This window comes from Rhipicephalus microplus, chromosome 3, assembly GCF_043290135.1.
Source record: "Rhipicephalus microplus isolate Deutch F79 chromosome 3, USDA_Rmic, whole genome shotgun sequence".
In the NCBI taxonomy this organism is placed as follows: domain Eukaryota; kingdom Metazoa; phylum Arthropoda; class Arachnida; order Ixodida; family Ixodidae; genus Rhipicephalus; species Rhipicephalus microplus.
Genome location: NC_134702.1, coordinates 174,763,863 through 174,776,895, shown reverse-complemented (window position 1 = coordinate 174,776,895; position 13,033 = coordinate 174,763,863). Strand labels below are relative to the sequence as shown.

At 42.6% G+C, this 13,033-nt stretch overlaps 1 protein-coding gene across 2 annotated transcripts in view; it reads left to right on the top strand.

Moving 5' to 3' along the window:
* Positions 1–558: 558 nt before the first annotated feature.
* Positions 559–13,033, top strand: part of LOC142804040 (uncharacterized) — a 59,394-nt gene continuing 46,919 nt past the window's right edge. The window contains exons 1-2 of one of the 2 annotated variants that reach the window (XM_075890551.1): positions 561–2,123; positions 9,550–9,691. In XM_075890551.1, coding sequence (XP_075746666.1) covers positions 9,554–9,691 — 138 coding nt within the window. In that variant the 5' untranslated portion in view covers positions 561–2,123; positions 9,550–9,553. Of the gene's footprint in view, positions 2,124–9,549; positions 9,692–13,033 lie in introns of both variants that reach the window. The other variant, XM_075890550.1, reaches the window with a different exon arrangement.

Below are 13,033 nucleotides of genomic sequence, written 5' to 3'. Positions count from 1 at the left end.
TGTCGCCAACTCAGTCTCGAGCTCGGCGATTCTCATCAGCAGTTCACTCTGGGCAACCATCATTTTCTCCATTTTTTCCTCGACCTCACATTGCCTACACTTCGAGTCAGCCTCTTCTCCATCCGCTTCTACGCTTGGGTCCACTTTCAAACCCACTTTACATCCTGAACACTTTACAGTCTATTTAACCATGTGTTTCTGACACCAATTGTCCCTATACTCGATAATTACTAAACTCAAGCCCTGCACTACGAAAAAAAAAAAGAAAGTCTAAGCTCTACTACAAAATTTGCGTGTTCAATGTACGCGCACCTCCCCCACGGGGTGACAAAAGAAAAAAAACAACAACAAAAATGGCCCCTGTTCGGGCAGCGCCACCTACGTGCGCACACGTCCGCGCCGAACCAAGTTTCGCCGCGCTCGCCCGCCGTGTTTAGACCCTTTAGTTCAGGATGATGGCGCAGAGTTTTTCAAAGCACTGGGATTTAGGGACAGGGAGGGCAAAATAGACTTTTAGCGGGTAGACCTAACTAGAAGGAGGTTATGTGATTGGTGGCTAAAGTCAAGGCATGAGTGAAAATGAAACACTTCACTGCAAAGTACCTGTCCAACTTTACTATTTAAAGAAAAAAAAAGATAAATCTAGTGGTAGTTCATCAAGTATTACGGCTAGGTGACGCCAGCCGCCGCCCAATCTAAAGGGTACAGCCACAGAACACCTAGTACAGCCACATCCATCCATCCATCCATCGGTGCTGGAATCATTGTGGAATGTAAGCTTCCGGGGCTTGCTATGCACCGCTTGCGGCGGCGCAGCGCAACACCGCCGAGGTTTCAAAAGAGTGGCTACCGCAGTGTTCGTTTCAAAAATATGCAACTGTCGTGCAAGAGTGTCACGGTCGGTTAATCCTACAAGTATGATAGTGAACGTTTTCTAGCAGTTCCAGTACGTGTTCTCTGAGTTGCATACGTGCCAAGCCTCGTAAGCTGCGGCGACTCTTGCGAATCACAGCGTCACCAAAACCCGCGAGACAGCCGATCGTAGCATAGAGCTTGCAGATCATCTTCACTGGTATTCGTTTTATTGCTGCTGCACTTGCTAAAACATCTCCTGCACCAGCACTACGACGGCGCGACGAAGGCACCACGATGGACCAGTTCAGAAAGTGTAGGGATTAGTTGGGGCCGCTCAGAGAACATGGATGGTTGTCCTCGGAATCGTGAACGCGAAGATGGTGCAGATAAGCAGCTTGACAAGGATGTGGAACGCAAAGCCAGAGCTGCGGCAGTAAGACGAGCCCGTCAACAGAATCCTGCGGTTAAAGCACGACGAGCAGAGCTACAACGGCTACGCCGACAGAATCCTGAAGTACGTGCTAGAGCGGCCGAATCTAAGCGCCGACGTCGACAAGCTAACGCCGATTTGCGCGCCAAAGAAGCGAGAGCGAGGCAGGCGCGCCGAGAGGCACATCGCGCAGAAGAAGCGCAAGCCAGGCAACAGCGTCGAAAGTCTCGCAACAAGACCGAGGCACGACGTGAACTTCGCCGCTCAAATGCCTCCATACGCTCAAAAGAACCACGCGTCCGCCAGACACTTCGGGAATCGCGCGCAGAAAGCGCTCAACGGGTGGGTGACGAAGGCCTGCGTGAACGGGACGCATTCGAGCGCGGAATGCGGCACGCCGGGCTCTCGTCAGAGGAGATGCAGGCCGTTGTCGTAGAAATGCAGGTGGACCGAGCACGTGAAATGGCTTTAAAACGACGAAGTGGTCCACCGCGCCTCAACAACGGTGCCGACAGCCGTTTCAGACGCGAGGTTACAGAGGGCACCTTCGAACACAGTTTCTTCCCTCAGCAACGTTCTTTAGCGCTGTCACTTCCTATAACACAAGCCAATATATTTCTGGATGACATGGCAGGAGAACAAGCATATCATGCGGCATCGGGCCTGTCTTGCAAGCCGGTACAAGCAGCAGAAACATCACCAGAGTCAGTGTGTGAGCTGAGCCGTATCACAGATAAATCTGTTCAAGTGCGACTGCAAACCTTCCACGCAGCATCACAAGCAAATGAAACGAAAACGCTGTCCACAAGTGCTACTCAAACAGAGCATAACGCCTCAGGTATATATGTTTCTGCATTTACTGTAAGCTAAAAAATATAAGTCGGGGGTTTTGCCAAAAGGGTAAAGCAATAGTTGTAACTGCAGCAAATTTGATTGTTACATGAAGTAAAACGAGCATAGCTCGATTTAAGATCTGATCTGATGCCACCCTACAATACAACCAAGCAAACTTCCAGCAATTGCTAGATAGCGGTTGTCAACACCTCATGTGAAGAGTGCAATCACTTCACCTGTCATTCTCAAAACTCCTCTAGCAATCTCTGCATAATACTGTGCAAATGGATGATTTCACACAGTGGCATTCATAGTTTCTACATGTGGCTCCCAAAGGCTCCCAAGTTTCATTAACTCTAACCACTTGTACTGCTGGCATAACATTCATGCAAGTAAACCAGCATTATGATTGCCTTCTCCATTGTTAATGCATTTTCGGTAAACACCACTTTCCTTGCATTATGGCTGAAAGATAAAGGATATGGCTGTGCTGTAGTCACCATCATGCATTGGTTAAAACCCAAGTCTCGGGGGTTTGTTTGATCAGAGAGAACCCACATAACTTTATACAGAGTTACCAATGGTCCCAAATTCAAGTGCAACGAGGTTTGAAAAATTAGTCGACTTCTTGTATCAAAGAATTGTCCGAGAACAAGGAATGCATTCTCTAAAAAGCTTTTATTTGTATTATTCTGTTGATACATTATCTGTTTTTTTTTTCATGTATAATTCGTTATTCATGAGTACATGGAGGGGATATGTGTTTTTTCAGGCTTCTTTGCTTTTACACAGATTTTCGAGGCAACTATGTCGGAAATGAACATATGAAAAATATCATATTAATATTTTTCTTAATCATGTGCTGTGTGTACGCAAGCAAGTGACTCCACCCAATTCTATGATGATCCCTCTAAAGATAGCAGAGAAGACTTTACATTTTTTACTACAAAGATTATCTTCGTTGCCACTCTGTGCCATGCAGCACAAGATTTCAAAGGTGTGTCGACAAAAACCGCATGCACTGTAATTTAGAACCATTGAACCGTGGGTGCCTGCTATAGCTTCAATTTGTTTGGTTAGGCAACAACTCAAAATATGTGGTATTTAAAATAATGGATATTCAAACCCACTTATCTACAGTTTATTGAAATTGTGAGTGTGCTTTGTTTCTTATCTCTTTATTTTTCAATAGAAACACTGAGTGCGTGGAACTGATTTCAGGGAAAAAAAAATACTGTCCCCAAGGAGAACATTCCTTGAAGAAGCTAATAGATGTACCTATTTTACTCAGAATGAGTTGTGCGACTCTCAGCTAGCAAAAGACTGGTGTGCCATGCTCGCTACACCTAGTGCAGCGCTATTGCATTTACTTTTGGGTGCCCTATCATACATGCTGAGGGATAACTGTATTTTTTCTGACAGCACATTACTTTGTCCTACAAATGGCCTTCTACTCAGTACAGGTTTTAGCAGTCTGCTTTTCATATAAAGTTCCCTGCTGCTGGCTGAAAGCCACATTTTTGTGAGCTGAAAGTTTTCAAAATTATATATGTATATGGCACACCCCCTACTTTTTATCACTTTTGTGGAAAAGAACGATGTGCAAGATGCAGCTTTATGTAAGATGCACCTATTTCGAACATGATGAACACGACACACGCAGAGTACATTCATTGCAAAATGTGTACTCATGCATGGCATTGAATATTTGTAAGCAGCAGTACAAAGCCTGAAAATAATGCCGTCCTGAGATGTGGGAAACCAATATTTATTTATTTCACTGAATCTAAAACTACATCCTTCGGCGCGCTCTCAAAAGTCATTTTGCCTCAATTTGCCACCCTATAATTAACTCTTTTTACATGGCCTTGTAAGCACCTTATAGCACATCATTGGCGTTGCATAGCACATCATTGGCGTTGCTTTTACGGCATTATGAGACTTGGTAACAATGCACAAACAACGACCACATTGCACAGTTGACACTTACACACACATATACAAAATGTAAAGAGTGATCGGAAGCTGAAACTACTGCTGGACTGGAGTGATGTCACAGGAAGAGGTTCTTCGTCGTACGTGCCACATGGGTTTGCTCTAGGTATGCCTTGGCCATCTCCCAGCAACAAAAAGGCGCTTTGCGAGCGTACAATTGTTGGGCTTGTGGTTGTGCCGCTTGACAACTGTGACTGCCCAGCTGTATTCCCAGCACTTGTTGAGGAGACCTTCTTTTGTGTACTGTGTCTGTTTTTAAATTAACTGAGATTAGATTATTAAATCAGCTGAGACTCGGTTCAGAGTAGCTGAACAAACATACGCTAAGTATCTTAACGGGTCACCTTTGCTTTTATATGGACAGGTGACTGAAATTCCATTTTTGATGGACATTGTCACATTTACCAGGTTTACCTTACGGCAATGCCAAGACAACCAATGTATTGGCTTGTGCTGAAGTACATTAAGTACTCACAAGCTTTCTTAATCTCCAAGACGAATGGAAGGTGAATCAAGCCATCTTTGTCTTCATTTTTTTTTCTCACTCGATATATTAATCCGTGCCTTTTCCAACACCTTTCTGTAACTTACATGGTTATGGACTCCCATACTGGAGGCATTGGAATTCTTTGATTCTGCACCCCATCTGGTGTTGTGCTGCCTCTGTGATCGCCCACCACTCGGCACAGGTGGTTGACAGTTTGTCTACCCAGAAATGGCTAGAACTAACATTGGTAATTTAAATGCGAGAGCATTGAAAATGACATTAACGGGGTTGATTTGATGAACTTAAATATTATATGCCAGGTCCAGCAAAGATCGAACTGATAAATTCTGAATAGCAATCTACTACAGAGCAACGTCCGTTGTCAAAACTGCTTGGAAAGAACCCTACACAGTCAAAACTATGGTGAGACGTCACATGTAGTTGCTGTGCTGGCTATCTAATTTTATAAACATTACTTATGTACTTTTACATTGAAGACGCCATGTTGGTCTGATGTCTATATTATACTTAAGCGCTATCCACTGAAGTTGGTCTACATAGCACACTAGCCAGCTAGGGCTACCATCTTCGCAAGCACAAGCCCTACATATCAGCTTACCACTTCTGGTGTTGGTGATAGCCATGTTGCTCTTGGCACTGTTACGTAACTATAAACAGGTGGTTATGTAAAACAGTGCGACTGTTCTGTGTATGTTTGTACGTACAATATTTGTACATATCTTTAACACCATCTCCAAGGCTTTTGCGCTACAAAGAAGTTACACCACGGCATAGGTTGATGAACTCACTCATGGATCGACTCTCTCGGACTATCTCAGATTCAGCCGCGACTGAGTTTGAATGAATCTTGGTTGATAATATTTTGGCAAATATGAGTACAAGTTAGTCCGGTTGGAGAAAATTTCATGAGTGTGAGTCCAGGTGAGTGCAGGCCGGGAAAATTATGGCTAGTCTGAGTTGGATTGAGTCCAAAGCACCTGGTATACTTCTTGAGCGAGTCTGAATGAGTTCCACTTTCTCTTTTTTTGTTGACCTATGGTCATATACTTTTCAACATTACTATCAGCATTACCTGGATTCATGTTTACACCCATCCCTCTCACATGTATTCTAAAGCACTCTCTTTCATACACACATTCAGTATTTATTGATCAGAGGCAGAAATTACTTAGGAAAGTGCCTTGACCCCCCCGCCAAGTTTTCTAAGGAATTTTTCGATAAATATATTTTATGTTGTCATGCCTTTCAAGAAAAATGACTTTTACGAGCACTTAAAACTCGTATTTCAAGGCACAATATCAAGAGGTGCCAAGAAGAGCACTGATTACGTGAGATGTTGGTGCTTTAGAGCATTGACATCGTGGTTGAAAAAGATCATTTTAGGTTTACGAACTCATGAGACCACTCACCCTGCTTACTCAAACTCAGATTGAGCCATGCATTAATATTTGGCGAGTTTGAGTCCGAATGAGTCTGGTTGAAAAATTTGGGTAAGATCGAGTCTAGTGAGCCCTGATCGCAGAATGTTTCACGAGTGAGTCTGAGTGACCTCCGCGATTTTCGCTAACCTATACCCACGGTCACATTTCACCCGCATGCTCCACATAACGTTGATTCTGATGGTATGTGGGATCTGTCGAAATTTTTTCCATCATTTGTGTCGATGCCGCTACTGGTCAGTTTTCAGGTTTCTTGGGGCATCGAAGGCTTTTTCCTCTAAATTTTGGTTGCGTCCAGTTGCGGCATAACTTGGCAGGGGAAAACTTCAGTGTGAACCAGGAAGGATGACAAAAAGCACTGGCACTGTCCTGCACTTGCTCTGTCCAGGATTGCGCTGAAATTGTTGCCTCAAAGATGTGCTGAAGTAGCATTTGTATCAGATAGAGCAGAGTGACACTCACGCAAACGCTTAATATTTTATAAAGTAAGGTGCATAGCTTGTGTGTGGCAGCAGATGCCTGTAGACAGCACATATATTTGCCCATCTTAGCTGCTGTACTTCTAGTATTTATTTCAAACATGCCCTTGTAGGGGCTTTCGTCTTGCTCGCCTATTCTCTAAAGGTTCATTTTGGCTTTTGTATAGTGACATTTCCAGCTGGGGCCCTTCAGCCATAAGTGTGCAGCGTCTGCTAGTGTGTGCTGCCCATGTTTTCTAAGGCCATACATTTGTAGCTGGCATGTGCTAGCACATGGTCGTCTTGTTTACCAGGCATGACTAGGCAAATGCAGGAGAGACCCATGTGGAACATACTGCAGATAACTTCTCTCTAGGTCTCACACAGAAACTGATGATGATAACGAAGTGGTACTTTAGTTTTTGTAACTGGTGTTGGGGCATGTCGGTATTACAACGAAACATTGCAGTACCCTTTAACATGAAGGTATTTTATGCCGGGGTCTACCAAAACTTCAGTGACTTATTTTCGTCACAAAGACGATGTTAAAAAAAGAAAAATGTGTAGAAAAGATGTTCTATCATTGGGACTTGAACTCACAACCTGTTGGTCATTGAGAACAGGTGCCAGGCACGCGCCATGGTCACATACACTGGAGGGTTAAGAAGCATGCCTTTTATATCTCTCTCTTAGCTCTTACTGGGATCTTGAGTCACAGGGTGCTGTCAGCATTTGGGAGTGGTAAAATAATGCATTATGACTGCAACCTCTGTGACTAGCTGTTGCGATGCGTCATTGCTACATGTCTGTCCCATTTGGCATGTTTCTAATAGCGGATGTGTAATTTTGTTAAAGTCTTAGCACACCACAACGTGGTGACCTTAGCCCCAAACTCTGCTTCACTCATAGCATCCATCCATACTAAAAGGTGCTCTGTGATGTGTGCCTCCTTCACCCGAGTGTCATAGGGTTCGCTGTTTACGCTCGCCCCAAGAAAAAAATTTGATAGATCTCCTCTACCTTGGGTGTCGACGTTATGCGGAAGGATAATAACCTTGTAAAGTTTGTTATTGAGTGATACGTTGCAAAATGGCACAAAATATATGTGAAAATGTACGTAGAGCCGTACATTAAGCAGTCACACACACTTTATTTAACCAGTTGTTTACATTTGCACAATGATGCTTATAGCAACATAAGTCTTAGCAACATGAGAAGTGGCAAGCTGATATGTAACGCTTGTGCTAGTGACAATGGTAGGCCTGGGCACTGCTACATAAATTAACATCACTAAGTGGTACTTAATTACAACTGGCATTAACCCAATGAGACCTGTGTCATAAGAGTATGTATGTAATCTTTAAAAAATTAGATAGCCAGCATTGCAACCCCAATTTACACTTCACCAACATTGCACCTGAGCTGCGGCACGGCATGTCTCGGTACTACTCCGGAAAAATATGCTTAGCGTATCTTTCCAAAGCAGTATCGAAACGTGCCGTAGCTCTGCGTAGAATACTTGATTGCCATGCATAATCCTTGGGTTCAATTTCTGCTGGGACCCTGATGTTCGTCGGGTCAATGCTGCCGATGTCAGTCAGTTTTTTTTTACGTTTTCACACTTGAATTACCAATGTCTGCTGCCGTATTTAAATGGCTAATGTCTGTTGTTGCCGTTCCTGGGTACACATAAACTGTCAATCATTTGTGGTACATATCCACATACAAGTGGCACTTTCCCACCCGTGGGTATGTGCCACTGTTTGGCGAAATGTGTTTGACGGAATCGATGAATGTATAGATGCATGGACTCATCGGGACATAGATGTGTCACTAAGCGCCAATGTGCATGCATTAAAGTTAAACAATGATGTAGCTGCCAAACACCATTTGATATTGTGCATGTTTTCTTGTATCGATGTACAGTATACATTCAGCTTCCTATGTAAAAACCCGTTCTACCTTTGTGTTATACCGATTCTTGTGACGAAGGGATCCACTTTTTTAATTTGTTGTCTCAATTCGAAGGGCTTTGTAACTGGTTCAGGACAAACAATTCGAACAGCACAATAGTGTTTGGTGTGTGAGACGATGGTGGATTTTATTGCGGCTGTAATCTTCGTGGCCTTCGCTCTGCTTGATCAGCTAGTAGCTGACATCCGTGACCACACCCAATTCAGTTCTCTAACAAGATTAGATATCTTTTTACAAATGTTCTCGCACTCAGTTTATCGTACTCTGATTGATTTGTGGGGTTTAACGTCCCAAAACCACCATATGATTATGAGAGACGCCGTAGTGGAGGGCTCCGGAAATTTTGACCGCATGGGGTTCTTTAACGTGCACCCAAATCTGAGCACACGGGCCTACAACATTTTCGCTTCCATCAAAAATGCAGCCGCCGCAGCCGGGATTTGATCCCGCGACCTGCAGGTCAGCAGCCTAGTACCTTAGCCACTAGACCACCGCGGCGGGGCAGTTTATCGTACTCTCCATAGAAATATCGAGATATTCGTCTCGCATAATTGCATGACTTTTGGTGTACGTGAGACACAGCAAAACTCTTTAGTTTTGAAAAAAATGTTTTCCACGAATCTTTGATGTGGGGAAAGACATATAGATTATATACTTTTTTTTCGCATTCCCTTATGGGTAGGATTGCATGATAATTATACGGTTGTTTATAATGCAATATGAGTAATTTGCCGAGCTATTCTATCTGTAAATATTATACCTAGCTATTCCATTTGTAGGCATACTGAAGAAATTCATCATGCATCTGCACCAGCATTACTACCATTGAACACGTCTGGCTTCACTCTATTGAAATAGTTGATTAGCTGTTATCTTAGAAATTGCTTGTTGTTGTTCTATATACTTACACTGTTTATCACTTAATGCTGTTACTATGCTTCTCATTGGCCGCAATTGCCTTATCTGCTTCTCATACAGTGTTGCTGTCAAGTCCTAGTCTCTTTCATGATTTATGCTTCAACATCTCCATGTCAGTTTTTATGGCGCCTCTTTCAGTGACATGGCTGATCGGTGCATGTGCTTTGTTGGCACTGGTATCGATGCTGTCAGGGGTGGTCAGTTTATCCGGTGCCTGAACGAGGTCCTCACCGTCCGACACATAGCCTGTGATGAGGGAGCGGCCATCCAATCAAAGAAGGTAAAATGTTATTCACATCAGGCCGCTATTGATGGCTGCGCCAAATATAAAGCTCCCACACAAATTGTGAACGCTTACTACTTACTCTTCACAGTTTATAGCCATTGTGGCATTCATCTTCCTCCTCCGTTGGTTCTTCAGCCAAACTTCCTCCGAAGCAGCGAGCTAGGCATACTAGTAGCCCTACCTAGGCAAGGCATCTCTAGGCATACTACATTTACACATTTAGTGATAAGTAGGACTGTGCAAATAGTGCAATCTTTTCCCGAATCAATTTGAATTGAATTGTGTTGAATAGATAGTTCAGAATAAAATACCAGATACAAAACTTCATTGAAAGAAAAAAACAATCTGCTCATGTCAAGCGTATACAGCCAAACTTCCTCCGAAGCAGCGAGCTAGGCATACTAGTAGCCCTACCTAGGCAAGGCATCTCTAGGCATACTACATTTACACATTTAGTGATAAGTAGGACTGTGCAAATAGTGCAATCTTTTCCCGAATCAATTTGAATTGAATTGTGTTGAATAGATAGTTCAGAATAAAATACCAGATACAAAACTTCATTGAAAGAAAAAAACAATCTGCTCATGTCAAGCGTATAACTTGGTGACATCGACTGAAAGGCTACAAATAATTATGCAGAAATACAAGTTGTTCCACATGACCTGTCTTCAGGTTCTCTCGTCGTGATGTTACGTTGTGTCCTGCAGTTGAAAACGTGCTTTCACTGGGTGCCTCAGTAGCAGAGATTGGTTGGTATCACGAAGCACTCTTGCAATGCCTGATAACTTGCAATTTTATGCTCTCTACAGTATTTTGTTAGATCATTCTTCCTTGAAATCAGGGGGTTCATTGAAGTACTTTTTGCCCTGTTCACTACAAGATATAAGCTTGGTGGGCTGGTTATTTTCTTACTTTAGCCGTTCAGCAGTCTCCCAGATTCTTTCCTGGCCTTCTTTTCTGGAGCCGTGACATGCTAAAATATCATAATCTTCTTTAATATGATCATGCTCTCGCTTTTGAACTACAATATCAGTGAAAGTATTCGGAAAGTAATATTGTGACAAAAAAACTGTGCAAGAATGGGATGGAATACACACAAGCACTGTGAGCAAGTTGTGTTTTATGCCACTGTTTGCCTTCAGGGTCTGGGTGGATGCGTAAAAAAAAAAAAGGACCAGGAGCCATTGGCTTCATGCAGCACTATAGACGCTTTGTACAATGAATGCGAAATGTAGTCTATTCTATACCGTTGTCAAGTGGTCAAGTGTGTATCAGGCAGACTGGAATGTGCTTGAAGACGAGACACAAGGAGCACTATTGTATTGTCAGCACAGCTGTTTCCAGTCATTTAGGCTTGCATTGCCAAGACTGTGATTGCATTGCACGCCTTGAAAATACGACGGTGCTTAGCCACTCATTAGACGAGATGACCAGATTAGTCATCGAAGCTGCACACATAGCAAAACAGAAAAGCGCAAGTGTAAGAACAGCATTACTAGCACTGGCTGAGAAAAAAAAGTGATTTCTGGATTTGCATAGCTAGGTGAGCAAGGGATTGTGTTGAGTGGATAGCAAGAGCAAATGATTGGTGAGCGGCATCTATTTTTGTGTGTACGCTGTATTATATTTCATGCACTGCACCTAATCAAAATCAGTTGTGAGCGGTGCTTGCATGTGTGCCCTTTCTGTCCCTTTCTTTTAGTTTTTTTTTATTATTACACTGCTAGCAAAGCAACTAGCCCATTGAGAACCATTAACTACTGTAACGACATTAGTGTTAGCATTGGCAGCGCTACCTCAACCATATTGCATTGTTGGCTTTTGTTGTGTTTTAGATATTTATCCTGCTGATTTATACAAAAGTTCAAATACTAGCTGAAACCTGATCAAATTGTTCGATTCGGTATTGTTAGATTCGAATTCGAAACTGAACATTTGCGCATCCTTAGTGATAACAATTTCTTCTGACACATATATTTTGCCACCTTGTAGGTCCCATATACTAATCGAAAGTCTAGATCCATGTGTAGTGTGCTAAATTGAGGAATTAGGTATAGAGCATATCGCTTTTATTCTCTGGACATTTACGTCCTATAAGCTGCTGCATACTCCTTACAGCTAGCGCTTTTTCATTCTTGCCAAAAGTGCCCATGCTTGTATTCTATGTTTACATAAACCGTGCCTTTTTGAGAAGAATAACTAGTTATGTGAAATCAGTTACTGAAAAAGTAGATGGAAAATTTCTTTAGACTGGATGTTGGTGGAGTCGATGTTCTGACAAGTGGACTTCTCTTCACAAGCTCAAACTTGCATTTGCAGCTGTCAAGACAAGTCCACATTTCATAATGTTAACTACACTGCAACGACGACCCGAATGTCTTCCTGTGAACTGAAAAAGCAGTCATTCAATTAAAACACGGAAAAATTCAGCAGACTCAACGCTCCGGGGGAATTTGTTGGATGCGAAGAGAGTAATTTTCTATGCTTTTTTTTTTTGACGCTAGTGTTTTGAAGTGGATCAACCTTAAGTGCAGTAGTTGTGTGCGCATCATGGGCTTATTAGGAACATCTATACAATGATTTCTACTGGTGTCTAAATCAAAACTAGATAACTCATAGTCTGACATCAAATCATCACTCACGTTAGAGCACAGATATCAGTAATATCAAATGAGGTATGCTTTTCGACGTGACAGTGTGAAAGTCACGCATAACCTTCGCTAGTGTATTTGAACGTGGTTGTAGAGCACTTGAATATAGCTTGTTGAATTATATAAATGCCAATATAATCTTCACTAGACTGCTATAAAAGTGCAGACATGTGCACCAAAATTGACGTATTCCAGCATCACATCTGGGTTGTATGTTTACATACGTAATTTTTATTGCTTTGTTATCAAATGATACAGTCAGCATTGCAACCACAATTCAAGTTACACCAACCTGATGCCTGCATAGTGGTTTTCCAAAGCACTTTCAAGACCTGGTATGGCTCTTGGTACAATATTTAGAGTGCCATGTAGAATGTTTCGGTTCGATTCCTGCTGAGATTGGGATTTTTTTATCTTTGCATTCACCGGGTATATGCTGCTGATGTTAGTTTCTCTTAACGCTCTCGCATTTAAGTTACTGATGTCTGTCCCTGCCCTTTCGGAGAAGCTGTCAATCACTTGTCACGCATCATACGGCTTGTGTCATACATGTATGTGCCACGGGTTTCTAGAGAAAAGGGTTCGGACACATACTCACAAGACTTTCATGTTATTCATGTAGTGATTAAGCAGTCATATCCTTCATGCTCTCTTATGCTCCCAAACCTATTTTGGTGTACACCAA